The 26930-nt window shown below is 36.4% G+C and overlaps 1 protein-coding gene and 1 long non-coding RNA gene across 3 annotated transcripts in view; one reads left to right on the top strand and one right to left on the bottom strand.

Moving 5' to 3' along the window:
* The window catches only part of LOC122824189 (cadherin-10-like), a 38963-nt gene extending 29675 nt beyond the window's left edge, over window positions 1-9288 (bottom strand). The window contains exons 1-2 of one of the 2 annotated variants that reach the window (XM_044104485.1): window positions 9128-9288; window positions 1649-1973 (exon numbers count right to left, since the gene is read on the bottom strand). In XM_044104485.1, the coding sequence (XP_043960420.1) occupies window positions 1649-1858 (210 nt within the window). In that variant the 5' untranslated portion in view covers window positions 1859-1973; window positions 9128-9288. The remainder of the gene's footprint in view (window positions 1-1648; window positions 1974-9127) is intronic. The other variant, XM_044104484.1, reaches the window with a different exon arrangement.
* On the top strand, window positions 617-26930 carry LOC122824192. The gene is made up of 4 exons (XR_006369459.1): window positions 617-804; window positions 9431-9627; window positions 26539-26634; window positions 26881-26930. It is a non-coding gene; the product is annotated as an uncharacterized LOC122824192 (long non-coding RNA).

Here is a 26930-nt window from a genome sequence, read left to right as displayed (position 1 = left end):
AGTCGTCCTCATTAAAGAACCAGCCTTGTTGAGCCTTTTTAAATCTCCGGCTCTAATGCTGCTGCCCCAAAAGATGATGGCAGAAGAGATGACGCTCTCAACAACAGACTCCTAGAAGATCTACAGCATCTTTCTTCAAAACTTGAATGATCTTAGCTTCCTCAAGAAGTGTCCCATTCAATCTGTTGTCCAGGCTAAAGCCTAGGTATTTACATCCCTCAACCACCTCCACTTCTTCTCCCATGATGGAAATAGGGTTAGAACTACCCCTGCTGTGTCTTCTGAAACCTACAGTCATCTCATTTCAAGATGAGATGATTGTTCCCACACCATGCTACAAAGCGGTCCGCTAGATCTTTGTACTTAGCTTCTTGTCCATCTCTGATACACCTGAGGACTGCAGAGTCATCTGAGTATTTCTGCAGATGACAAAAGTCTGACTTGTGCTGTAAGTCTGAAGTCTAGAGAGTGGTGGTGAGAGTACAGTTCCCTGTGGTGCTCCTGTGTTGCTCACCACCTGGTTAGACACACAGTCCTTCAGTTTCACAAACTGTGGTCTGTTTGTGAGGGAGTCAGAGATCCAGGTGATTGGTCAGGCCTCCACCTGTGTCTCTATCCTCAATTTGTCTTTGTGATAATGTTAGTCTTATTTCAGTTTTTTGGTGTTACTCCACACCCAGCCACTAGGGGGCGACTGTTGCGTTGGTTACATAGAAAAGGCTTATGGGCACACGCAGAAGAATAAACCTTCCTGTTAAACGCTAACGGAAGCTCAACATGTATGCCTCATCTTTTCTGTCACAGGTCAGTAAATGTGTCTTCTAATGGATATATGTTGATGACTTTTAAGATTTGAAGATATTATTTAACTACTGAGTCATATAATTTGGTTTCTGATGAGTATTTTTGTATAAAAGGAGACATATTCCTGTATGCTAACTCTTGCTAATGTTAGCGGATTTTGGGTATGTTTAAGCTAACTACGAAACAACTGAAAAACTGGTGAATTTTCTATGAATTTTTTGTACTATGATTTTAAAAAAATAGTTTTCACAACATATTACATTGTTTTTGTCTCTGTTGTAGACACTGAAACAATCTGAACAAACTATGTTAAGATAAATAACAATCTTGCTCAAATTAAATATTAAAAGACTGTATAGGTAAAAAAAATAAAAATAAAACCTGAACCTATATTTAGCATATAGAAATCATTTTTGTGATTCTGACCTAAAACAAGAAAAGTTTAGTTTAATTTCACTTGAGATAGTAAGACAAAATATCTTCATTCATTAAGCATCTAGCTTCAACTGTAAACAAAAGTAATGCAAGTTTTCTCCAACTTATACTTTAATATCCAGAGAGAAATGGATAAGCAGATACCAGATGATGTTCTTCAGTGTTCAATCAGTGGAAGCTTGATTTTAGGTATAACTGTAATTTTTAACTGGATTTCCTCTCTAGCTGGAAAGCAGCTAGAGAGGCCGTTGGTATGCACTCCTGTGGATCTGAATGCTCCAGTTAGCTCTGCCCGTAACAATCAAGACTACTGGCAGCCCATCCATCTCCTCTCAATTACATCAAACACTAGCCCAACAAGCTAAACCAGCTATAATTACTCTGCAGACAATGCACTTGGACACTTTACCTTGCCAACGTATTGATGGTCATTTCCCGTGTACTCTTCGAGCAGAAAGAATTGATTCCACATCCATCCCCGTTTGGAACGCTGAAGAACCTTCCCATCACTCTCTGGCATCCCAAACAGATTCCCAATATTCCCAGTAATGAAAGGCAGTGCAGTACTGGGCCACAGGAAATAGAGCATCAACAGGAGCAGAGCTTGATTGCCTATCATGGTATCCAATCGGCAGGGAAATGTCCAGAATGACTTGTGAATTATGGAAATAAGCTGGAAGGTAGCCTTGGCAGAACAGGCATTGTATTTCCTTTCACTCGTGTCCTTTAGGTTTCTGTGAAGAGAGAGAACTGCCGTTAGCGTGGTGTTCGTGACACTTCGTGCAGATTACAGCACAAGAATGCTCTTGTATCCACAAGCTTCTGGCTAAATTTATTCAATCATAACATCAGTTTGTGCTTCATAAAATCAGTAGCTGGAGAAAATATGACAACACCAAGGAAAAATATGCCTTTCACATGATTTATTTATGAGGGTGTTAAGCCTTAAAGTTTCTAATCTGATGCTGGAATCTCGTCTAAATTCAAATGTTCTCAAAGTTATACAAAAATAAATGAAAAACATATTCAAATATGATTTACAAGCCCAGGAACAAGTATATTTTCCATGACATAAAAATGTCAATGCTTTGTCTTTGGTAATGAATTTTAACACTGATGGAAACCTCATTAAAGACAAGAACAATTATTCAGCATATGTCTACCTTGGAGATTTTTTACATTCATTGATAATCAAGTTTATTTTTATAACACATTTAACAACAAGGCAGTTCAAAGTACTTTACATCATAAAGTCACAATAATGAAGTCAAAACTTGAGAAATCAGTAGCATGACATCAATAAATATCAATAATTTTGAAAATATGATTAAATGGAGTTACATGCATTTTAGTGATTCCAGTCACTTCTTTGAGCATATTACAAATAGTTTTTAAGAGCAGTATTTGTGTTTGTGGGACTAAAATAGGAGTAATAAAATAGTCCTTTGACAACCATTTTAGATCAGTAGATTTCAGGAATTATTCATTAGTTGTTTTTTTTTAAATACCTGAAACTTTACTGTTTTATTCCCAGTTTTCACTCCACATTGTTGTATTTTATCTTTAAGCAGTTATGAGAAACCTTAAACCGCTTCTGCAAGCTACAGGTCGTTGCTAGGTAACCAAAGTTAGGAGAGGGGGGAGTTTAAACTGCTTGTTACAAGCAGGTTGTTGCTAGGTAACCAGAGAGAGGAAGTTAGTTGATGGCACGTCTCCCAGAATTCTGTGTGTTTCTGAAATTGAATAATCTTTCAGACATGTCACCTATTGATACTGATGTGTATCAATGTGTCTATCGAGATATATATTTTTATTGATTTATTGTCGCAATTTAACCCCAGAAATCGCAATAAAACTTTAAGTTCGTATCGCCTACCCTTACTTGAGTCACTTGAATAGCCTTAAAGAGGCATTTTTGAGAGTCGAGTGCGTCAGATGTGAGGGGGGGGGGAAACCCCACACACAACCCTACATTTTTTTTCTCAAATTCACATTTTATTTAAGCGTCTCGTTTCACACCCAGTTGCAGCGTGCAGCTTCTTTAACATGTGAAAATGGATTGTGTTCACAGGAAATCTCATTTTTAATCTCTACCCTCTTTTCACAACTCCTGGTAATTTTAGCTCTGCTTTATTTTACTTCCTCTAACTGAAGGGTAAAGTCCTTAATTTTGTTCCCACATCAAAAACGTTGTAAATCCACATTAGCATATAAGGAATGGCCAAAAATGACCAAAAATCATCCCCAGTTTCTGCCCAAGCTTTTGTCTGCAGATAAGCTGTTTTCTGTTATTGGCAGTCTTCTTCCAAGACCTCACTATAAGGCTGTATCCCCAGCAGGAATGGCCCCTGACAGGTAATTTGGGTGTGCATGCATAATTTACCGTCTTTTGGGAGTTAATCCTAATAAATCTTTCTGCTTTCTTTAAAGCCATTTGTGAAGGCTGAAGTTGGAGATTTATTCTGAAATGCATTCTCTGTTAAACTCTGGGACTGTTGAGGCTAAGTTCACACTGCAGGTCTTGATGCTCAATTCAGAGTTTTAATTTTTATTTACTTATTTGTGTGTGGTTGTGCATACTACTAATTAAACATGACCGCAATGAGACTTGTGTGTGAACCGTTTACGACTTTATTGCAGTCCGCATGTGTAGAAGAACGTAAATGTCACACAGCAACGCTCTGTTTACGGAAATACCAATGAAAATGAAGCCATTTATGGACTGATTTAAAAGTTTATTCAGCAATGGGAGCCCACAATATTGTCACAAGACACCAACACAAATGAAGCTCAACCTAAGCTACGTTCACACTGCAGCTTGAAGTGACCCAATCCTGTTTTTTGCCTTATCGCAACCTATATTTGATCTTTTTAAGACTCTCAACAACACGTCAGATTTTTCAAATCTTGGATATCTGATACATGTCAGATCTTTTCAAATATGAATTTAATTTGAACAGCTAGGTCGCATTCACCCGACCTGAATGTTATTGATTCTCGACAAACCTCACTATTCTGCATCCTGATACGCACAAGTGAAAAGAAAAACAACAACCATGGTGGACGATAATAAGGAATAAGTCGTTGCGCCGCCTCTGGTTGGGTAACAAAATCGTAAGATGTACTCCTCCGTTAGCATCTACATTTACTTCCGCAAACACTGAGCATTTCTTCTTCTGCTTCCTTTTTATGGCGGTTGGCAAAACACTGAGGTCATTGCGCATGCAGGACACTGTCAGGTCGTTTGCAGCTCACACAGGAGATTATATACAAGTTGCATATATTTGGAAGTATAAACAACCATGCAAATAAAAAATCCGATTTCACAAAAGAACTGGAACTGAGCATTTAGGCCTGCAGTTTGAACATAGCCTAACGGGCTTTTGTTGAGAGTTGATTGCAATTTCTTTGGAGAAGTCTGTTTAGGAGACGTAGTCAGAGCTAAGAGTTACAAAGCGTTTAAGTGACAGACTTCTTTCATGATTTCATAATTAGAATTTTCAGCCATTGTTTACATCCTGATTTACCGCGTCCAACTTTTTCTAGTCCAGATTTATGACGAATGTCTCATGTCAGACTGAAGATGCTTTGAAAACTGTTGGATAAATCTGAATTTGAAAGTGCAAGGTCACGGTAACAAATTTTGCTGGATGATGAATTGTCCCAGAAATTACTGTGATAAACATTATTGTTGTTTTGAGACCATTTTCAATAAATATATTTATAATGCCATAATAATGCAATTCTGCTTACTTTAATTTTGTACAAACCAGTTCTCAGTGGAACTGGAAAAACAATTTAAATATCCACAATAAAACGCAAAATCCAAAAAACAATAAATAAAACGTCAGAATTGGGTCATTTAAACTGCCTTGAAAAAGTTGGATTTTCCTGCTGTGTAAACTTAGCCCAAGTCAGTACAGTACTTTTAAATAAGAAGTGATTAATGTCTTAAATGAAACAACATACAAATAAAAACAAAACTTTTGGTTCTAAGAATTAGAAATACGAGCTATTTGAATATCTCTCCTAATAATTAGCATAATTTAAATCGGGGAATTTAAAGATACTTTTGTAAGTAAGACTTGTTGTAGTATATGTAAGTCATCAAAAAGTACGCATCTTGGTGACATTATTGGTAACAGTTTAACAACAACAAAAAGTTGCTGTTGATACAATGATGCTAATGATAGTAGGTAGCTTAGGTTTAGTATGTGCGGCCACCCAAATTAAACTCAGCATAGGGTCCCAAAAAGCCTTGGTCCGGCCCTGCGTATGCGTTATATGTCCAGTAGAGTCCAAAGTGTTGTAGTATTCCAGGAGTTAAAGGCATAATCATGCTGATTGGAGCTACATTTCTCTGTAGGTACGAAATGTAACATAAGTGTGACATGAATGCTGCTGAAATCAGGGGAAGCGCCCGCCTTGCAATTAATCCAGTCTGATGCTTGTGATTGCATTTTCTAATTATCATTCCAGCCCGTCCTTGAGATTTTAATGGCATTCTGGATATTAATCTTTGATGTGGTGTGCCTATTAAGCATTAGGCCAGTGTTTCTTTTTCAAAAATTCTTCCAAACACTCCATTAAAGGATGAATGAGCGCGCTTGAAACCACGCCAGATCCTATAGGGTCGAGCTGAATTATCTCGACTTATTCAGCCCATTAAAAATGCGGGGCGCATTAAAAGAAATTGTTTATGACTAGATTAACTTGTAGGGAGCTTATTCGGCTTGGCACTACAACACACACAGATGTGGAGAGGACCAAATTGTTAAATATGCTTTTATGGGTGGTTGTCTTTGCATGTTTTCTCTTAATCTTGGCAACTACGCATTCTGGCTGGCTGGCAACAACTTCACCGCGCTCCATTGCTTTAATCTGCAAATTATACATTCTTGTTTTGCTGAATAAGAACATCTTTGATCAGATACAAACGAGCTGTTCATCAGGATCTGCTTCCTGGGAAGAAAAAAAAAAAAAGAGAAAGCGCAGCCGTTGCAACATTGAATATGAATTTTCATGCACATGCCGTCCTAAAAAATGAACATGCAAGCTTGGAGAGAAAAACCGTAACTGAGCTCTGCAACTAAGCACTTTTGTGGATTCTCTGACTCGAGGAGTACAATAATTATAGCTGCAGTATGCTCTTGAGGTAAGCCTGCATTGAAGGTTTTAGAAGCGGAAAATATATGCAGTAAAGTTCAAATTTGTTCATACCCCTGGCAGATAAAGAGTTAATAGTTTTTATGCAACAAAGAAGTTGATTTCAAAGGAATCTCTGAAAAGATAATAAAATAATGTAAAGAAATCAATATTCAGTTTTCAGGGAGAAACTTTGGCATTACAGTAGAGCTTCAAATCGTCCAAAAACTTTCAGATTAGGCTTAAAACATTATTATTTTCAGTTAAATGAAACAAGCTGATCCAATTAAAAGATTATTTTAAATCTAAATCTTCATTGTATTCAAAGAATGAGTTTAAACGTTTAACGACTTTTACTTTTTGAACAAAGCTTTCTCAAGAACTTGCTGTACCAAATAAATGTGCTGTTAAACATATTTTACATATTTCTTTGGTTATGATCAAATTTGTCCTTCTTTCGATTAAAGCGATATATATATATATATATATATATATTTATATATAGTTTCACTTTCTTTTCATGTTTGCACTACAATTTAAGTTACATTAAACCAAATCTTGATTAAACTCTTTAATCAAACGTCCAAGTTTATCCACTAAAGTCCAGGATGTTATTGTGTCTTCATGTTTAATGCAGTTTGCCACTTTCCGCCAATCTGGATTACACTACTCCAGTCTAAGATTAAAGAAAAAAGTTAATTTCTCAACTATATGTACTTTCTTTCATGTTTCTACTCATTATTTAATATCAATGGGTTCTTATACTTCAATCAAAATCCATCTTTTTTTACTTGAGGCAATGATAGAAGGAATATTTCCCAGATGGATAAACCTGGAAGAAACTTATCTTTTTCAAAAACAGTTATAACTTTTAATTTAATATGCCTCCTGGTATTACTTCCTACTTAAACCAGTGAAGATATTTTTCTGATCATGATCAACTTTTTCATGCTAAAGGTTTTCATTTAAGCTTGCGTTGTTATTTTCTATTCCTTTTAGGGGTTTAAATATACTTGTTTTCACTTTCTTTCGATGTTTGCACAAAAATTTCCACTATATGTATTAAGCGGTTCTATTATTTGACATTACTTGAGTTAATGATATAAGAAATATTTTCCATATGTATAAACCCAAACTTTTTCTTTTTCTTTTTAACAAAAACAGAAATTTATTTAAATTTAAAATGTCTGCTGGTTTTATTTTCGAGTTTGAGCTTGAATATAGAGATTTCCTGGTTAGAATAAACTTTTTTCACATTAAAAACTTAGTTAATATCTCCACTATGTGTATTTCCTTTAAAGTTACAATTCATTATTTAATATGAATATGTCCTTATATTTAACCTAAATCAAAATACGGCTTTTTTTTAACGTGAGGCAATGATAGAAGGAATATTTCCCAAATGAATAAACCTCAGAAACGTTCCCTCAAAAACATCTTTTTCTTTAAATTTAACATGCCTGCTGTTGTTTATTAAGTTTAATCTTAAAATGGAGCTATAAATATACTCATATATAGATGTATTTATTAGCAGATGCAGCATTACGTAAGGATTGGACCATATAATTAGGCATCAACAATCCAAAAACTCCCACGCACAATTTGAAACAGCCGGCTATTTCGATTCGAGTATAATGTGGAGCAATATTCAGCAGTGAAGGTCTCGGATTACAAGAAAACAGAGACGAAGATGACAAGGTCATGCATTTGGGTTACACATTTTAAATAAAAATATAACTCAGACTGACATAAGCAAACAAACAAACAAAAAAACACTATGCGAGGTTTGATTTCCAAACTATTGCAATCTGATTGGCAGGTTTAGTGACTCCAGTGATTGCTTGCAGGGGCAGAGTGTAAATCTACCTGGGGGAGGGAGGGGCATAATGGACAGGGTCGGCGGTGGGAGGGGGGGTTGCAGTTGCAGTTACACCTGCGTCCACTTGGTGGAGCCCTAGCCCTTCTCAACGCCGTGCGGCTGCAGTCTTTGGCAGACCTCGTCGAGCTTTACTCATGTTTTGAAATCCTCAAAGCAATTTTGTGATACAGTGCACACTTCCAACACAGCTGGCTCGGCTCGGCCGGGCTGGACGTTTCTTGAAAAGAGTCTGACAGTTAAAGTATGCCGTGAAACCCAACCTGTGTATTATTTAGAAGAAGAAGACATTCTCGCTCGACTTTCTTTGGGCTTCATTAGAAAAAAAGACTCGATATTCATGTTTAAAAAGTGAAACGTGCAGCAGTTTCTACTCTACTGTAATAGCATTGCATTGTCAACCCCTAAAAAAATCACTCAAGAGTGAGGAAAAAATAAAATTGAAGCCGGTCAGGGTTGGATTAAGTTTGTGCTTTGGAGCACATGTCCAAGATAAACACCTGGAGCTATTTTATTTTTTTTGTTAGAGATATGAACGCTACACCGCCTCTCCATCAAATCACAGCACAAGTGCGACTTTCTTTCTTGTGGAGACTCAGAAAGTCAAACAGGTGCGAACACCTGCTGTACGTGCGTAGACACCAAAAAAAAAAGAAAGAAAAGAAAAGGAAAAAAACGAGCAGGGATGAGTGACAGGTGTCATGCTTAATCTGAATTAACAGCTGCAAAGACAAAAAAAGATGGATTCATGAGGAGTTTTCAGTCTTATTTTTTAAAATCTTGACATGTGATTATGGGTTGAAGTAGCATGTAGATGAGATATGATGGATGGATGAGGGGAAAGGAGGAGAAAACGAACTGCTTTACCTTTGGTTTTGCTCTGCTTAGCATCCATCTGTGTGTCGGAGTGAGCGCTGCTCCGTCTCGGCGCTTAGCGGTTGGAGAATCGGACTCCTGACGGCAGCGCTTACATTCCAGAACTGACAGCGGCACAGCTGCTGCGAATGTGTATGGGACTGTGTGTGTGTGGAGGAGAGAGAGAGAGAAGGTCCTCCTCGCTCGCTCGCTCGCTCGCTCACTCACTTACTCCTCCTCCTCCTCTCGTCTACACTTTCCTTCTTTCTTTCCATCATCTCTCACAGTCCCCTCCTCTTTTCTTTCCTCCTCCAGCAGTGCATCAATCCTGCCGGTGGATGTCACCGAGGCGGAGGCGACTCTGCCCCCTGATTGGCTGCCATTCACAAGTTACAGATAAAGGGGGATGAGAAGAACCAGAGCGCCGACTGACGTCTAATCTTCCCTCAATGACGAAGGAATGAAGGAGAGAGAGGCCAGAACTTGTAAATCAGAGTAAGAAGGAGAAGAAGGTGGGTTTCGTTTTGACCAGTTTAGCTTCATCTTCATCATCTTCGACTCGTAGACTTGGCCGCCAGCGTGAGGCAGGTGCACACACACAGAGTCCAGGCACTCTGTCATCTCTCCTCATTACATGCTGGATGCATATCAATCTGTCTCCATACAGCGCGGCCCACTGAGAGCCATATAACATCTCTGTGAATGCACAGTCGAACCACGGAGAAGTAGAGAATAAATAAAATCACGAGAATACGGTCATGAAATTACAAAAATTTTCTTTTTAAGAGAATAAAGTAATAAAACTAAAGACAAAAGTCAAAATTGTGAGGAAGAAATTCATAAAATTACTAGATTAATTATGTCACCAGAATAAAGTTAAAATTACGGGAATAAGTCATAATATTACAAGAATAAAATTATGCAAGAATAAAGTTGAAATAATTAAAAAATAAAGTCGTTCTCTTAAGAGCATTGTCAAATTACAACTATTCTCTCCTTACAACTTCATTCTAGTATTTCAGTTTAATCTTCTACAACGTCTCGTAATATTTCGACTTTATTCTCATACCACTTTATTCTACAATAAATAATAATCAATTTTATTTTTATTGCCCTTTATATATCAAATTTAAATCTTAAAGGGGGTGATGGCAAGCTACTGGATTGTAGCCACAGCTGCTCAGAGGCAGCCTGACAGAAGCTAGGCAGTCATTTTCTGCCACTGGCCCAAGGACACAAACAAGGCCAGGCGGATCGGGATTTGAACCGATGAACTACCAATTACTGGGTGAACTCCTACCACCGTCGGCTACACTATGACTTTACTCTCATACTTTTATTTTTTTAATAATTTTTCTTAGTATAGCCCAAATACTCTTCATGGCGTAGACTGGGCCGCCAGCGTGAGGCAGGTGCACACACACAGAGTCCAGGCACTCTGTCATCTCTCCTCATTACATGCTGGATGCATATCAATCCGTCTGCTTACAGCGCGGCCCACTGAGAGCCACATCACATCTCAGTTCAGCTGGAAGGAACAGAGGGAGGAGTGACGTGTGATAAATATGATGAAGATGCAGGACGTTGCATCTTTAAGTGGGATTCACACTGTTTGGTGCGTTTTATTCTACTAGGTTGTCTATAAAGTCCAGGTCATTGGGGGAGGAGTGAATATGCAGTTGAACGATGGAGTATTAGAGCCACAATAAGAAATTTTTTTTTAATGAGAATAAATTCCTTATTTTACTAGAATAAAGTCCTTTATTCTTGGAATTTTTCCTCAGATGATAGAAAGCCGGCTTTGTTACTATCTTTATGTGTCTCTGAATGTTAACACCCAGATTTTTGGTCTGATATCTAGTTTCTACCTGTAATAACTGACTCTAGATCATATGTGTCAAGTGGGAGCATGTAGGTATTACAGGGGTGTGCAACTCCAGGCCTGGAGGGCCGGTCTCCTGCAACGTTTAGATGCGTCTCTACTTCAACACACCTGAGTCAAATAATGAGGGCATTAGCAGGACTCTGGAGAACTTGACTTCACTGAGGAGGTGATTCAGCTGTTGGACTCAAGTGTTTTGGACCAGGGAGACGTCTAAGAGTTGCAGGACACCTGCGCTCCAGAACCGGGAGTGCCCACCCCTGAAGTAGGAGGAGTCCCAAGATTGAGCCTTGGGGCACACCACATGTGACTGATGATAAGCTACGTAAAGAATAAAATGTTGATTTTCTTATTTTAAAATGAAATTTATTATTCACTTTTTAATGTGTTACCAATATTATGCAAAACATAATTAAGTGATTAATAAAAAATCCGCAGAATGTGCCAATTATGAGATAATCGATTACTAAAATAGACCCTAAATACCATGTGTTGGTCAAACACATCAAATCCCCTGAAAAACTTTGACCTTGTGATGAAATGCGCAATAGTTCAAGTCTGTAAAGACTGGAGATCTCTAGATCTCCATATTTCCTTAAAACACACCAGACCAGATAAAGTGACTTTTAAAAGACCGCCAGTCGTTGCTTGATGAATAATGTAAGAAAAGAAGCGGCTCCGCTGGCCAGCTTCAATCTGGGCTCGAATTTTATTCTGCTGATATCAGTGTGCATAGATTATCAGCTGTAATGCGCTGCACCAGATAAATAAAAATGCAAACAGGCCAAACTAATTAACATCCAAACGAGTAGCGAGGTAGCCTCCCTCTGATGCCAAGCCAAGTCCTCCTCACACTCCATAACTCAGCCCCTCTTTGGGTTCATGGCGCTGGGAGATTAAGAAGTAGGTGTGTGTGTGTTTGCATTTGTTCCCCCTGTGCGCAGTGTTTACCGAATGGTTGTGTGAGTCTGTGTGTGGCGTTCTCTTGCTAACAAGCCTCTGAAAAAAGGAAGCAATTTTGTACCTCTCTGCATAGAATTAGTAATAATTTAGTTGCTATTTACACCCCTGGGATGTTAATTACGTTGTTGTTACGCGGCCCAAACAACTCTGCAAACATCAGAGAATGAGAGCGAGCATTGTTCCAAGCTGCTTGAGGAAATACAGGAACGTTTTCAGACTACACTTCTTTAGAAAACACACAAACAAGCAATATCTTCCCATTTTAACTTCACAACCTTATCCGCGGCCAGCGATTCACACAAAGCAGTTTTTTTCTGCCTCTCCTACTCTGTAGATGAGGACTCTATTACATTAAATCAAAGTTTTCCAGCCTGCAGAAACAGCTTCCTTAAGTAAGAGGTGTCTCTTGATGCTCTCCTAATACGGAGTGTCAGCTTCCATCAGCGTCACGAGAGCATACTGCGGAGCTTCGCCCCTGATCGGTTTCCGATGTGCCGCACCTTCCCAAAGCTGCCAACCACTGCGGATGCTTGGTGGCTGTTCTTTGTGCTAGCATCAGGACTCCAGCTGATGACAGGTTGTTGATTTGCCTCATTGTTTGGCAGTGGTTAAATCACATTCAGCGAATTCTCCAAGCTCCCATTTTTCTGTTTTTTTTCTTCTTTCATCTTAAAGTTGACCAATCATGCTTTCTTGAAGTGGTTAGTATAAATTTTCATGACATACAAAACATCTTAATTACATGTTTTTGCACAAATTCATTCTTAGATAATGAGATTTTAGTCAGAATTAATTGTTGTAGGGCGTCTTGTCATCTTAAATCCAGATAAGCTGCTTTTGGCCACGCCCGCCAAACTTAATATTAACTCTACAATGAAAACGGCTGCAAACAGATGTGCAATTATACCACCGTACATCTTTGAAAAGCAGAAATAGAGGCTCCTGAAAAAACCTGCAAGAATGCAGTAAGTGGTTTCTGGATGGTAAGCCAACAACAGAATCATTGTCTTTTCCAGCAGCCATTGTACAGCACATACAGCAGTAAAACGAGCTGACCCAACAGCTGCTTGGGTTGCTAGGTAACGGGCAAAAACTGCTGTTTGCTGACTTTACATTGCAGAGGTTTTTGAAACTGCTCATTTTCCACACACCAAAAAACATTAACTGAAAGAGACATAAAGACGATTACAAAGTCGGCCTTCCACCATCTGAAGAACATTTCCAGGATTAAAGGGCTATATTACGAGAATAAAGATGTTAGCAATTGTTTCATTAGTGCTAACAACTTTAGCAATGAGGCAATTATTTTGTAATTGGTAACAAATGATTAGACAAACTGGCTGAAAATTGTGAGGAGTGAATGGTGCAAGTCATTTACTTAATGTAATATACAGTTTCCTTAGACAGAAAACTTTAATTTGAAAAATAAACATCTTGATATAATGTGTTGAAAATTAGCAATGTATAAATAAACCGAACTGAACATTTTAGGGAGATTTACACAAATAATAGTTGAAGGCGAATGTTTAAATTTGAGCCTAAGCCCTAACTTGTGCACTGAATTCTTATAAATTACTGTCGTTTACGTTTTTGTGATAAACAACAACATGAACTAATCGGAAATTTTGCTCATGATGGCTGTCCACCTAAAAAAATAATTTTAAGATTTTAATGGGACTGCACTTGACTGTTAACAAACTCTTGGTGTAGAGACAAACTACTAATTAAAAAATACCTCAGGTTTTTTCCGCTTGTATCGATTCAAGTCATTGAATGTAAAGTTCAGCAAGGCAGTAATTACCAAATCTCATGAAAAGACACAACAAGGAATCTCAAACAGTCGTCCAACCCACCATATGAAGCTCTTAAATTTCGGTTTGTTATGAACAAATGAGCAAAGGATGAATTCAAGAATGTAATTAGGGCCTGAGAACTTAATTAGCTTCTTGGGTCTTTGGCTTGTTCACAAGAAGCTAATTAAGGTCCAGGAACTTTGTAAATGTTATATGAGAGCTGAAATCCCTCAGGATGGTCAAACATGAGGGATTCTGGAGATCGTTTTGTTTTAACGTCCTTCCAGAATCAGTAAAAATTGTGGCCGCTCTGATCTAAATGTTTGCCGAGTAAAATATTGGAGGGTCACAATAAACACTCCTCAATCCTACTCATCTATAAATGTAACTTTGCTGCTACTCCCATAGACTTTACATAACTAATCTTAAAGTAAAACAACTGGTCTCAACTGAGCTTTACTAGTTGTATTTTTTAACTATGTTGTTACAGTGTAAAGTGTATAAGGGTTTAATGTTTCTGTAGCATTTTAATACTTAGCATTTTAGCAATCCTTCATAGTTTTATTCTTTTATTCCCTGAAAAGATTAAATTTTTAGTTCATTTAAGCCTGAATAAAAATATATATGTATTTCCTTTAACATTGCTGCTGTAACATTGCATGTAATTTTGTGAATTTAAAGTAATTTCTGATACATATTTATACCAAATTAACATAACTCCCACCCAAGGAAAAAAAACTAGAAAAGTCTAAGCTTTCAAAATATGTTCGGTTTCATTGTTGTGAAAAATTACAATAAATTCCACTTAATTATCTCTGATAAACCCCAAACCTGATAGTTTTGACATGTATTGTTACTTGTTCTGATTTCTCTGTAGTTTGTTTCACAAAAGCATCAAGAAATATCAATAAAATAAAAAAAATTCAAGCAAAATGTAATTACTTTGTGCTACTCAGGGATTTTTTTTTCTACATATAATAAATGGAAAATATATTTAAAAAATGTTTGCAAATATCTAAAAGGTTGTATATCCATTTTTGCAAACACTAGCTGAGTTTCTATTTTGCAGTTTTTCAAAACATTTTGAAACAGATTTATGAATTTTGAATAAACTACATGTGGATTTTTTCCCCCCACATCGCACAAGTCATGTGATCAACAACCGCATGTTACTACTGGCAGAAACGGCAAAGAAGACAACAGGAAGTGGTAATAAAATAATGATGCGGCATGTTTTCAATGACCTGTTCACATGTGATTTTAATTGCGTTTCTTATTTATTGAAAACACAGCAATTGCAAATTTGTGGGTTTTTATTACCATTAGTAATGAAAATGCAGATAGTGAAGACTTCCTCTGATACTGGGGTGCACAAAATTACAAACTATTATTTCATGTTAGAGAATTCAAACATTTTTTCTCTCAATATTGTATGTAATTTAGGAGGTTTTGATTCTTTTCTTATACATAGTCAGACCTCAGTTACGAATATCTTTGTAAATATTTGAAGTAAACTTGAACAGCTACTATTTGTAGTTGATACTGTTAAGTATTTGGTAATACTGACTGCATAGAAAGAAAATACATTATTTAATTATAGTTAATAATTCACTCAATGTTGATCTCCTGTAAATTTAGCATATTTTCACCTGTTTTCTCTGGTTTACGTGCTTTAAGGATCGAGTATTGACACAAAATTATTATTTAATTAGAGCACCTCATTACCACCAATGTCACAACTTTTCCTTTTTAATTGCAGTTTATGGTAGTTGAACTGTACTGCATATTAATATGCGTTTTGAAATGTAAACTGGGTTTACATAAGAAGTTTTTAGTGGTTAGAAAGATACAAGAGATGAAACAAATAGTGCAAAAGTGCGATATATAAAGTACACTGGCTGAATTGGACGAGAGTTTATCTGGTTTCATTTAAATTCATTTCACAGATTAACTGCAGCCTTACTGAAAGCCTTGCTGAGACCAACTAACCCTGGGTGGAAATCTATAACAGAGCTTCATTTCCTAGTTCAAGGACACTTTCACTGTTTGAATGGCTCTTATTAGACACGTTAGCTATCACAGGGCCTGAGCTGCCTTTATATTACACAGACGTGGATCCGGGTTCGGAGTTTATCCGAGGTTTATTGCTCTTGTGGAACCGTTCCTTTCAAAAGAGGGCCTCAATTTATATTTTGAACTATGGATATTTAATATTCATTTTTAGCAAGACTAGTAATGAATAAAAACTGGGAAAAAAAGGAGATGTGAAATATTAAACTGGAATGGAATAAGTCATTTATTGTCACTTAGAATGCCTCACATTAGATGCAAAATATCTAATAATCTATCAATTAATCAATATTTATAGACAGAACAGGAAACATTTTCAATTCAGAAATCCTTTCTGCTGCTAAATTAAGTAAATAGACATGAACTCTACAACATAATGTTCAATGTTTTTGATCTAATATTTGTGATTCAACCGTCATATTGATGCAAAGTGCTACTGTACGTACAGTCATAGTTAATAAATTAGAATGTTGTCGCCCATGAAGCTAATTTGTCAGGTTAAATGTACCTTTTGACAATCGACAGGTTATGAACATACACTTGTGCATTAGATCTACAGGCTTACCAGAAATGTGATCCTTTATGTATAAAAAGAGACATTGTTTTAAATTTTTAACTTGTAAAAGTCTTTTAATTAACTAAAATTAACACGAGAAAGTTCTGAGCCTTTTAAAAACAAAATGTAATGCATGTATTGGGTTGTATATTTATGTGTTGATTGAATAACATGACTTTAGATGCCTTCTTTATGAATTGAACATGATTCTCTATGAAGTCCTTTGGGATTATCTTGTACTCTGCTGGGCTTTCCCCTTGTGCCTGTTCTCTGTCTCACATGTTGGAGATTTATGTAAAAACACAGCAAAAAAAAAACATCAACAGGAGCAACTTTGTTCCCATCGTTTTTGTTAGAGCCGATGAAAATCTAACTTGTAGTCCTGATATTGAAAATCCTTGTATTAAGAATGATGTTTTTGCTCCAATATCTGTTTTCTGCTAGCTCCCTTTTTCTGATACGTCCTTTTTTGTGTATTTTTATTTTTTCTTGATCGTACTCCCAGCAGTCTCTGACGTTCCCACTGAGCATGCTGAAAAGGCAGCGATTAGTCTTCTCCGGACTCGTATTTAATTCAGCTGTAAATCTAAAGTTTTTCCTTAAAGCCAAGTTCAGACGGCACAGTTTTCAGTGCCATTGTTTGCTTCGCACTATGCGCCGTGTTTATCTCTTAATCGGGAGTTTAGGAGTCCCAGAGGGTTCATTCTACACAAATGATCAGCAATGGGGGGTCAAACGCTGCCAGATCTTTCACCACACTGAACCCCCCGACTTATCTGACGGATCTTTATCAAGGAATTAGAGCTGTCATGCAGACAAATCCCTCTTTCACATCATTACTGTGTTTTACACCGCAATTCATGTAGCTCCTGGTGATTTAGTCCCTTTCACTCAACATTTTGTTGGAGAAAAAACTCAATATTCCCTCCAAGCTTTTTCTTTCTCAACTCTGCTGTGATTTTGCATGCTGAAAATAGTCCTTCAAGCACAATACCATCTCCACCATACGCGCTCCATTGTGACCATTGCGTGTTTTTCTTGCTGCATTCCCCTCTTCCCCCAATTGTTGTTGTCTCATTGGCACCAGCTCCTTCTGGCATCTTGCTTCACCACAACCTTCTCCAAAATATGTGGGAGCATAGATGCATGTCTGGTAGGGGACTACTAACTGCCGGCGCGGCCATCAATCCTCCTCAGATCTGGGCTATTTGCCTGCAACTTGCAACGTTTCTCGGAAAATCAGGTCTAAAATGGTGTGAAGTGATAACCTGGCTCCAGGCAATGTCTTCCTCCAGACTTTGTGGTTCATTTTTACCAAATGCATTATGTTTGCCTGGGAGGAGGTATAGTCTTAGGAGGTATGTATGAAAATATTTTTTTTTTCTCCATGTTATAGAACATTCCCTTTACTGTTACTATATATAAAAATATTCTACAACATGGTGGTGTGTCACACTATTTTGAGTTCCTCTTGACATTTTAAATCCCCCCAACACATCCAAACACAACATTTACAGTCGCACATGAAAATGGCTGCAAACAGTTGTGCAAATATACAACCATACATCGTTGAAAAGCAGAAATGGAGCCTCCTGCACAGCCTATAAGAATGCAGCAAGTGGTTTCTGGATAGTGACATTAACAGCAGAACAATTCTTTTCCAGCAGCCATTGTACATTCAGCAGTAACATCAGCTGACCAGTAGTGCTTGAGTTCCGTTTGGGTTGCTAGGTAACGGGGCTGGGCTTCGCTGGGTTGCTAGGTAACGGCACAGTGCCCTTGGAATGTGACTTATCAATCTGTAAGTTTTTGAAATGGCTCATTTTCCAGACACTAAATAGCATTACATTATTGTCAGAAAACAGCTGTGTGGGTTTTTTTTAAGGGCTTGGTCTGTTTTTAAAAGGAGTTGAGACAAAAATGAAAGTACAAAAATAGATCCCAATTTTGCTGCAAACTGCAGCTTGCTGTTGCCTTCTTCGACAACAACAACCATCATTCTAAAGCTTTCCTACTTGAAAGAATCTACAACATTTTTGCACGTTAACATAGTTTAGGCTTAAAGTGACAATAATTTGAGGCAATTTCAGGCCAGTATTCCACTTCCCAGTGGTAATTTTACAGTAGTTAACCGTGCTAGACATCCAGACACCCCTTCCATGATGTAATTTATTACCAACAGTGATTAATTAGAGTTAACAGTCTATATTGGACATTACTTGGTGAAGACCTTCCATCATTGGCTGGCATAAATCCCTCGTAATGTGCGGTGACGTGTGTGGGGATGGGTTGTGTGCATGATGAAGTGTTGTGTGGTGGATTCCCAGCAAAAAGCCCTGAGGATGCTCCTGTCCTAGCCAAAGTGATGACAGTTTAGTCAGTCTGTGAATACTTACTTATGGAAGTGAAACATCTGCTTTTATTGACTAAGCTGGCTCTATATCAGAGAAATTTCATGCTCTGCTGCACTCTGCGGGCTTTCATCAGATGCAGCGCTTGCAGTCTTCAGCTGCTGAAACTCATTTATTGCTGCACAATTAATTAAGCAAGTTGGAGAATTATTATTTTTTTGATTATTAGTTCCTATCACATATAATTCTGACAACTCAGAGCTTGTAACTTAATAGTAGAAGATAACAAAATGGAATAATCAAAGCATTAAAAGTCACCTTGTTTTTCCCAGACTGCAGGAAAACAAGATTTAAAACGCTGCAATATGGAATAACATTACATTATTTTGTAATGTAATAAAATCAGGCTTCAGATTGTAATAAAACATTAAAACAGCGTCATAATAATAATAGTACATCAAATTTATGTAGTGCATTTAAGGACATTATGTAATAGTTGATGGAAAATGTAATAAAACTGCATAACATGGAAAAAATGTGTCAGTGGAAACAGTAATCTTTCAAAAATATTAAATAATTATTGACTTACAACAAGCTCTCATCTTGTTTTAAGAGCTTGTTTGTTTGTAAGTAAGTTTAGTCTTAATTCAAGTGTACAAAGATATTTGCACAAGATTAACCACACGCATCAATGCGTTAAAGTTGACAGTCCTAATTCCAACACACATTTCCTTCCATTTATTTACAGGTAAACATAGAATAATCCCTTTTATGTATTAAAAGATATATTTTGAGCCAGGAAAAGGTTAGTTCTAGTGATGGATTTTGTGTTAAAAGAAATACTAGTTTCATAACAGAAGATGTTCCAAGTGAAATAATCTGCCACTGGATTTTATATTTTTTTCATCAACATTAAATAATTATTGACTCCTATCTTGCTGAAAAGTTCCTTGTAAGTTAGTTTTGTCTAAATTCAAGTGTCCAAAGATGTCTGCACTAGAAAAAATTTTACCAAAAATACTTGGTAAGATTTTTTGTTTTTTGCTGTGCATGTAAAATTCTGATTTTGAAGACATTAATAAATGTCTTTTATATATTATGTCTCTTACTATTGTGACATTTAGCAATTTAAAAAATGCAATCTTACTTGACTTTAGACAATGAGCGGGGAAAAGAGCGAATGTGTCTTTTTATTTGGTGTATGTAAATTAATTCTTGGTTTCAATTGTATTATTTTTATTATTTTTTTAGCTGCACTCATTTGTTGCTGGAATGGAACAAAAGTCTGACCTTGACAGGAAAAAAACCAGAACAAACACGATGAGTGTTTTGCATCACATCCTGCCTGATTGGCTCATCAATGCAAAAAAAAAAAAAAGGGGGGGAGGGGCAAAAAGACATTCAGTTTGAGGAGAATTACCGATAAGAAACCTTTTAAAAGTGAATCCTTGCTGCACCAAAGTGACACGCTGAGATTTCTTTGACTTTTTTCCCTATAACAGCTGCTGTCAATACATAACTGTGTGTAATTAAGGCGCACCCACAAGGTTGTAACACTAAAGCCACTCCTGTGACTCCAGAGGACAATTTTTCTTTTCCTTTTTTGCTTTGTGAAATGTTGACGTGTTGTTGAGCTCAACCTTTTTATGCACTTAGGAACCATTTTATATGTGCAAAAAATAAAAAAAAAGGTCTTCAAAACCCTTTTTGCACATGTTTACCAGAGGGGTTTTTTATTCAAAGGCTCAAAATCACAGAAAAGTTTCTTGGCCTCTTTGTGAGGTCGTTTTGGTAACTGACGTCAGCGTGACTCAGAAGCTTGTAGGAAAGAAATTTGTAGTAAAATTATGAATTTATTTTGACTATTAATCGCTAATGATTAATTGAATGTTCTAGCGATTAATTGTTTGTTCTGACGATTAATCAATTATTCAGATTTCTCAATCCTGAGAAATCTGAATAATTCTCAATTAATCAATTCCGCAGGTTTCTTATTTAACTACTTGAGCCTTTTTTACACAATATTAAAAATGCAAACAAGTAAAGTTATCCAAATACTTTTTCTGAGTAAGAAAAAACCTCCAGTCCGTTAGCTACAACTGATCATTTGTTGCAAAAAAATGCATCTGCAGCTAAGAAACAATTACTTTAGTTATTGCTTTGTTTTGAGCCATATAAAAGAAAAAAAAAATGCATATTTTACCTCTTAATATATAAAAAAGCAACTGAGAAAATATACAGAAAGGACAAGACTTAGCCTGAGTCATCTAATTCATGTTTTATATAATACTGTATTTAGACATCAAGAATACATTCAGCTCAAAACGGCGTGGGAAGAAGACTAACTTAATTACTTCCACTTCATATTCACATATATAAATACTGTCTACTGGTTTGTTTGTTTTTTTGGATTAACAAATGGACAGAAATTGTGTATAATATTTGTTTTCTTACACAATTTGAACTAGATGAAGCAAAATAAAATGCCATTTGAGGAGCTTTAGGTAGAACATATTTACAGACAAACAGGTTTTTTTTTTATCTTAAATACATAATATATGTTTTCTTCCACAGTTTTGGCTTAATTACTCCAGTAAATATGTTGTTTTTTCAACAAAATGATCTCTTTTTGGCATCTGTATTGTCCAGTTAACGATTTATCTATTAGTCTAAATTAGTCTGCGATTATTTCAATAATTGATTAATCATGTTTAAGTCAATTAATCGCTTTAGCCCTACATGAAATGTGAAATAAAAGCAGCAAAAATTGCAAAATGTTTTTTGCCTCCTAAAACAGCAGATTAGTCCAGTTCCTAAACATAAATATCTACATTTCTGATCAGAAGGCTAAGTGAGATATTAGACTGTTATTTGTGAATATTGGTGGAAAACTACTACTTTCACAGGCAGAGTATTTCACTTAAAACATGGAGGAAATATCTTATTACATGAGGAATAATCTGCCAGTGAAACTTGTACTTTTACATCAACATTAAGGAATAATTGACCTAAAAAAATTCTATGTGTTGCTGAAAAATAACTTGCCTTATTTCTAGTGTACTAAGATAAATGTACTAGAAGCTAGACAAAAACTCTTGGTAAAATTTAGCATTTCTTACAGTGTTCCCGAAGCATGCATTTCAGGTTTGGCTTTTTTCTTTTCCTACCTCTCACAATGGAAGCATTTTTTTTCTTTTAGCTTGAACAGTGATTACACTCCAGACTGTGTGAAAATTGGTTCAAATTGCTCCATATTCAATTAGTGTCTTTCAATGGAAGCATGAGAGGTGATTTGATTGGTCATGACTAATGGCGGCCTCAGCAGAGTCTTAGCTGTAAGGAGTTGTTGCCAGGTTAGATAGACGGCGATGTGTAGGTAGGTTTGTAATTGACACACGAAGGTCCAGAAAACACCTGAATATTCCCAAAGATGTTTTGTAGAGCCAGAACTTTGACGCGTTCAATTAATTTACAAATCTAGCTGGAACCTTTTTATTTGTGTGTTTCTGGTACGCCTGTAAATCTGACGCACAAGCAACTTCCGTAAACAGTGATGAATGAGAAAGCAGCATATCTTGTCCCACTGGGGGTTAATTTTGCTTCAAAAATGGGTCTGTTTGGATGCTGGAAAAGACTATTGTTGTGTCCAAGTTACACTAAAAGGTTTTAGCCTAACAGCAAAGCAGTTAAAGCCTAAATTAGCATCTCAATGCTAAACATGTAGCAGCATCACAGACGTCCCCAACGCTATTGTCAACGTTCACAATTAAAATGTTTTGGTTTAAACTTGACCTGTTACGTTTCCTCGAACAGCTGCGGTGGGGATGCTAGGTAATGGTGGAACTCTGCTGGGGTTGCTAGGTAACGATGGAACTCTGCTGGGGTTGCTAGGTAACGGTGGAACTCTGCTGGGGTTGCTAGGTAACGGTGCAATAGCTGCTGATTTGTAAACGGCCAGTTGTTGTTGTCTTTTTTGTTTGTTTTTTGAGTGCATGGGTTGTTTTTAGAAGCTGTAGAAATCCAAATATATATACAGTACAAAAATGTGCAAAGGTACGTTCCTTTCATACATTTCTTTGTTTTTCAAAAGAAGTCTCTGGTTTCACCTCACAGACTAACCTTTTGGTTAAATTAAGAAAAAAAAAATTAATTTACAGGTACATGAGTATTTTGGATTTAAGTGTATGTTTTAACAGGAAGAGATTGATTTCAATTTATTACACCAAAATATTATTTTCAATATTAGTGTTTGCATGTTTATGATCTTTTAGAAATGAGATTTGACTTTCTTATAGAAGGGAATTTGTACGTTTTGACAGATCTGTTGTCTCTCATTCACTCACCTAAAAAAAATTGCTTAAAACATGAAATATTTGTGTCTGATAAACAGAAATATTACTTATTCATGTTTTTGTTTTTCTTCCTCCTGAACATTTATTCCCCAGATGGATATTCTGACATTTGCCTCGAGAGATAGCTGGTCGTATGTGCTGTCCTGGCCTTCGTGATTCACAATAGGATAAAAATATAATGCCATAATTCTCGTGCAAATACTCATATCAACAACATGAGGTGGTGTTTCACAGATGGGAAAGTTCTTGAGCTTGAATGCGGGGTTTTATCTTCTTTCCACCTCGTAACATATCGCTGCTAATTTCAACCACAATCTCCCGTTTTGCTCTCATCCTTGCAGATTTTTCCAACAGCTCTCGAGTTCGTCCTTGTGATCTTTTGCAAACTTCAGATGGCAGAAATGCTATTCTGAGAATAAAGCTTTTTTCCCCCCCACTATACATCCCTGCAAAGCACGTCAGTGTTGCTCAGACGTCTGCTTATGGAGGAAATGTAAACAACAGAAGCCAAAAAGAGATGCCTGGAAAGACTACTTTACAGTGATGCTGAAAACAGCAGCTGGTTTTTGAGCTGTTTTATATAGAGAACCTGGAAGTTTTCTCTATATAAAACCTAGAAATGGTGACGTTTTATGCTCACTATAGATAAAAAAATGATCAATTTCAGCCAAACAATTCAGAAATTTTGACTATCAGAAATTTTCTAGGAAAAACGAGGAACTTTGAGTTTCAGAAATTTTACATTTGTGACAAAAAAACTAAAAATCTTGAGATTAATCTTGGATTAATCTAGAAAAAAATAGAAAATTTCTGGGTTTCAAAATGTGAAAATGGCGAAAATTTCTCAACTTTTCCAAGATTAATCTCAAAATTTCTAAGTTTTCGAGTAGCTGATTTTTGACTTTTCAAACTCAGAAACTTGCAAAGTTTTTCCTAGAAAATTTCAAAAACTAATCTCAAAATTTGAGCAAATTTTTGATTTTTCAAACTCAAAAATGTCCTTGTTTTTTTTTTTTCTGAGACTCAATTTCTGTTTTTCTAACTAATTTTCAACTTTGAAACTCTGAAATTTGAGGGGTTTTTCAAAAAACTCTGAAATTTGAGGAGTTTTTCAAAAAACTGAAATTTGAGGAGTTTTTCAAAAAACTCTGAAATTTGAGGAGTTTTTCAAAAAACTCTGAAATTTGAGGAGTTTTTCAAAAAACTCTGAAATTTGAGGAGTTTTTCAAAAAACACTGAAATTTGAGGAGTTTTTCAAAAAACTCTGAAATTTGAGGAGTTTTTCAAAAAACTCCTCAAAGATTAATCTGAAAATTAGTTTTTCTTTTGGCCAACATCTGCTCTTTTTTCAGTCTACAACGGTTCTAAGATGGTGTATTTTTTCACCATTATGTATGAGTTACGAGATATAAAATAATTAAGACACTATAAATGGCTGAAATTATGAAAAAAATAAGGTATACCAATAAATAAAAAAATACTTCAAATATCTGGTGAGGAATAAATTAGGACCTCTGCTCAGATTCAGATTTATCAAATTTATTTTTGTAAATGTAAAACATTACAAATAATGGAAACACAATTACATGGTATTCTGCAAACCCTTTTAGAAATAAATAAAATTATTTTTTACCAATGTTCTGTTTAAAATATTTATCTTAGTAAGTAAACGTATCATCTTCCTTTGAGGAACCCCATTTGGATCAGCTAGCCTGTTAGCTGTTATAAACTAGAGAACATTTAATTTGTGGCGTTGTGCAGGTTTCAGTTATTGTTAAATGTTGAATTATCCAGTTTATGTGGCTTTAACTGCTGAAGCATATTGGAGAAAGAGAACCGTCTACTCCAAACTAATCCACTCTGGATCCGGTTAATGAAATCCTATGCAGAGTTTTAAAACGCTGCGGCTAAGCCCGCCGTTTCCACTTTGTTTTCACTTAAAACCTGTTCAGAAAGTTGGGGGAGTTATTAGGTTAATACTTTGCAAGCTGGTATTTACTTTAATAAACAGAAGAAAACTAAAAAAAAGCTGTTTATTATATTCAATCAAAGCACAGATAGCTTCTTGGTGAGATCAAAAAGGTTGTTTGTCTGACCAGGATCGTCCTCTGCAGAGGTGTCCAAACACGAAGGAAATGTCCAAATGGAAACAGAAGCTGGGACACACTGCATGGATTATGTTCTTTATCCCATATAGCCTCAAAGGATTGCCAAGTACGGATGGAGGGAGAGGCATTGGCCTACTGCTCAGTCAGAACTGGAAGGAGTGAGGATTAAGAGCTCTGACAGATTTCACAAACAAAATTTAACTAAAAGGCTCCATATTAGCCTAAAACATACATCTACAAGAATTAGAAAACCATCAAAAGTGAGTTTTACATCACAGATTTGGTTCAAACAGGGAACTTTGTAGATTTCTGATAAATTTATTACATTGGGGGTTTGAAATTGCAAATAGAAAGCTGTTTTGATATATCTTCAATTTTAGCTTATCTACCATTTGAGCATAAAACACGTGAATAGCAAATCTCTCTTGTAAAATCTTAGATCATATGAATCAATGGGACAAGCAGTATAAATAAGTTAACTACAAATAAATAAATTTCATTCTAGCATAACTTTGGTTTTACCATAAATTCTTAGAATAAATCCCATTATAGCATAATTCTGCCATAGCATAGCTTTTATTTTAGCGTAACGTTTGCTTTAGCAGAAATCCTGTTTTAGCATTACTACCATTTTTACATAGCTGCCATTTTAGCATCAAATTTCAGCTTAGCATAACTTCTGTTTTATCATGAGTCTTGCTTTAGGATAACCTTGTTGGCAACGTGAGTTATACTGAAACGTAACTTGCCATTTTAGCGTAAGTTATAATTTAGCATAATTTCCGTTTTAGCACGAGTTCTGTTGTGCATAATTTTTGCTTCAGCGTAAATCCCAATTTTAGCTTCACGTCCATTTTAACAAAACTGCCATTTTGGCGCAAGTTAGATTTTAGCATAAATTTAATTTTGTGATAGCTTCTTTTTGTTTAGCCCTTCCGGGCCACCGTAGCCAGAGTACCAAGGAAAAACCCTGACATTAACTGTGAAAACATGCTAACTCTTTGCAGAAAAACCCCATGCTTTGATTCGAAACCTCTTTATCTTATCTCCTTTAAAAGGCTCCAGTGTTTTTTTCCTGTATGTACCCTTCATGTGCTCGGATTTGCTCGTTACTTTATGAATAGAAAACTGTTCTTTGTTTCCTCTACATTAACTGACCCATATAGCGTTTTATTTAGAATTATCCAACCACTGATTTCTGGTTATGTAACTTCTTTTTGTAGGACGCTGCTGAATGCGTGGTCAAGCTGCATGCAGCATATGATGTAGAAGGCTATTATAAATAAAAATAAAAGCCCATTTTCAGCCCCTCTCCTCGCCAACCCTTTGTTTCCCCTCTTTGTTGCAGCCTTTGCTGTGTTTCGCTGCAGTAAATGTTCGACACCCAGCTGATTTGACGTCAACCGTGTGGCACTTCAGTTCAGTGATGTTGCATTTCTTTTCTGTGAGTCTGGTTTGCTGTTATTTACAAGATGAGAGACCTTGTTTTCATGAATCCACGTCTCCCAGAAGTGCATTAGCATTTAAAGTATAAAACCCAATATAGCTACTTCGCTAACTGTAATAGCCTAAAGCATTTCACTGAAGATGACCTTAAATCCAACCACTGAAAATATCTTCTTTTTTCCTGCTTCCTTCCTTCCATCGCAACTTTGCCCTCATCACCATAATCACTGATTAATGACTACAGCGTGACACTGAAATGGAAGCAGCTTGAGCCCTAAATAAAGAGGAGAAAAA

This window comes from Gambusia affinis, linkage group LG21, assembly GCF_019740435.1.
Source record: "Gambusia affinis linkage group LG21, SWU_Gaff_1.0, whole genome shotgun sequence".
NCBI lineage: Eukaryota > Metazoa > Chordata > Actinopteri > Cyprinodontiformes > Poeciliidae > Gambusia > Gambusia affinis.
Note: the sequence above shows the minus strand (reverse complement) of the source record. Positions and strands in the feature narration are given on the sequence as shown.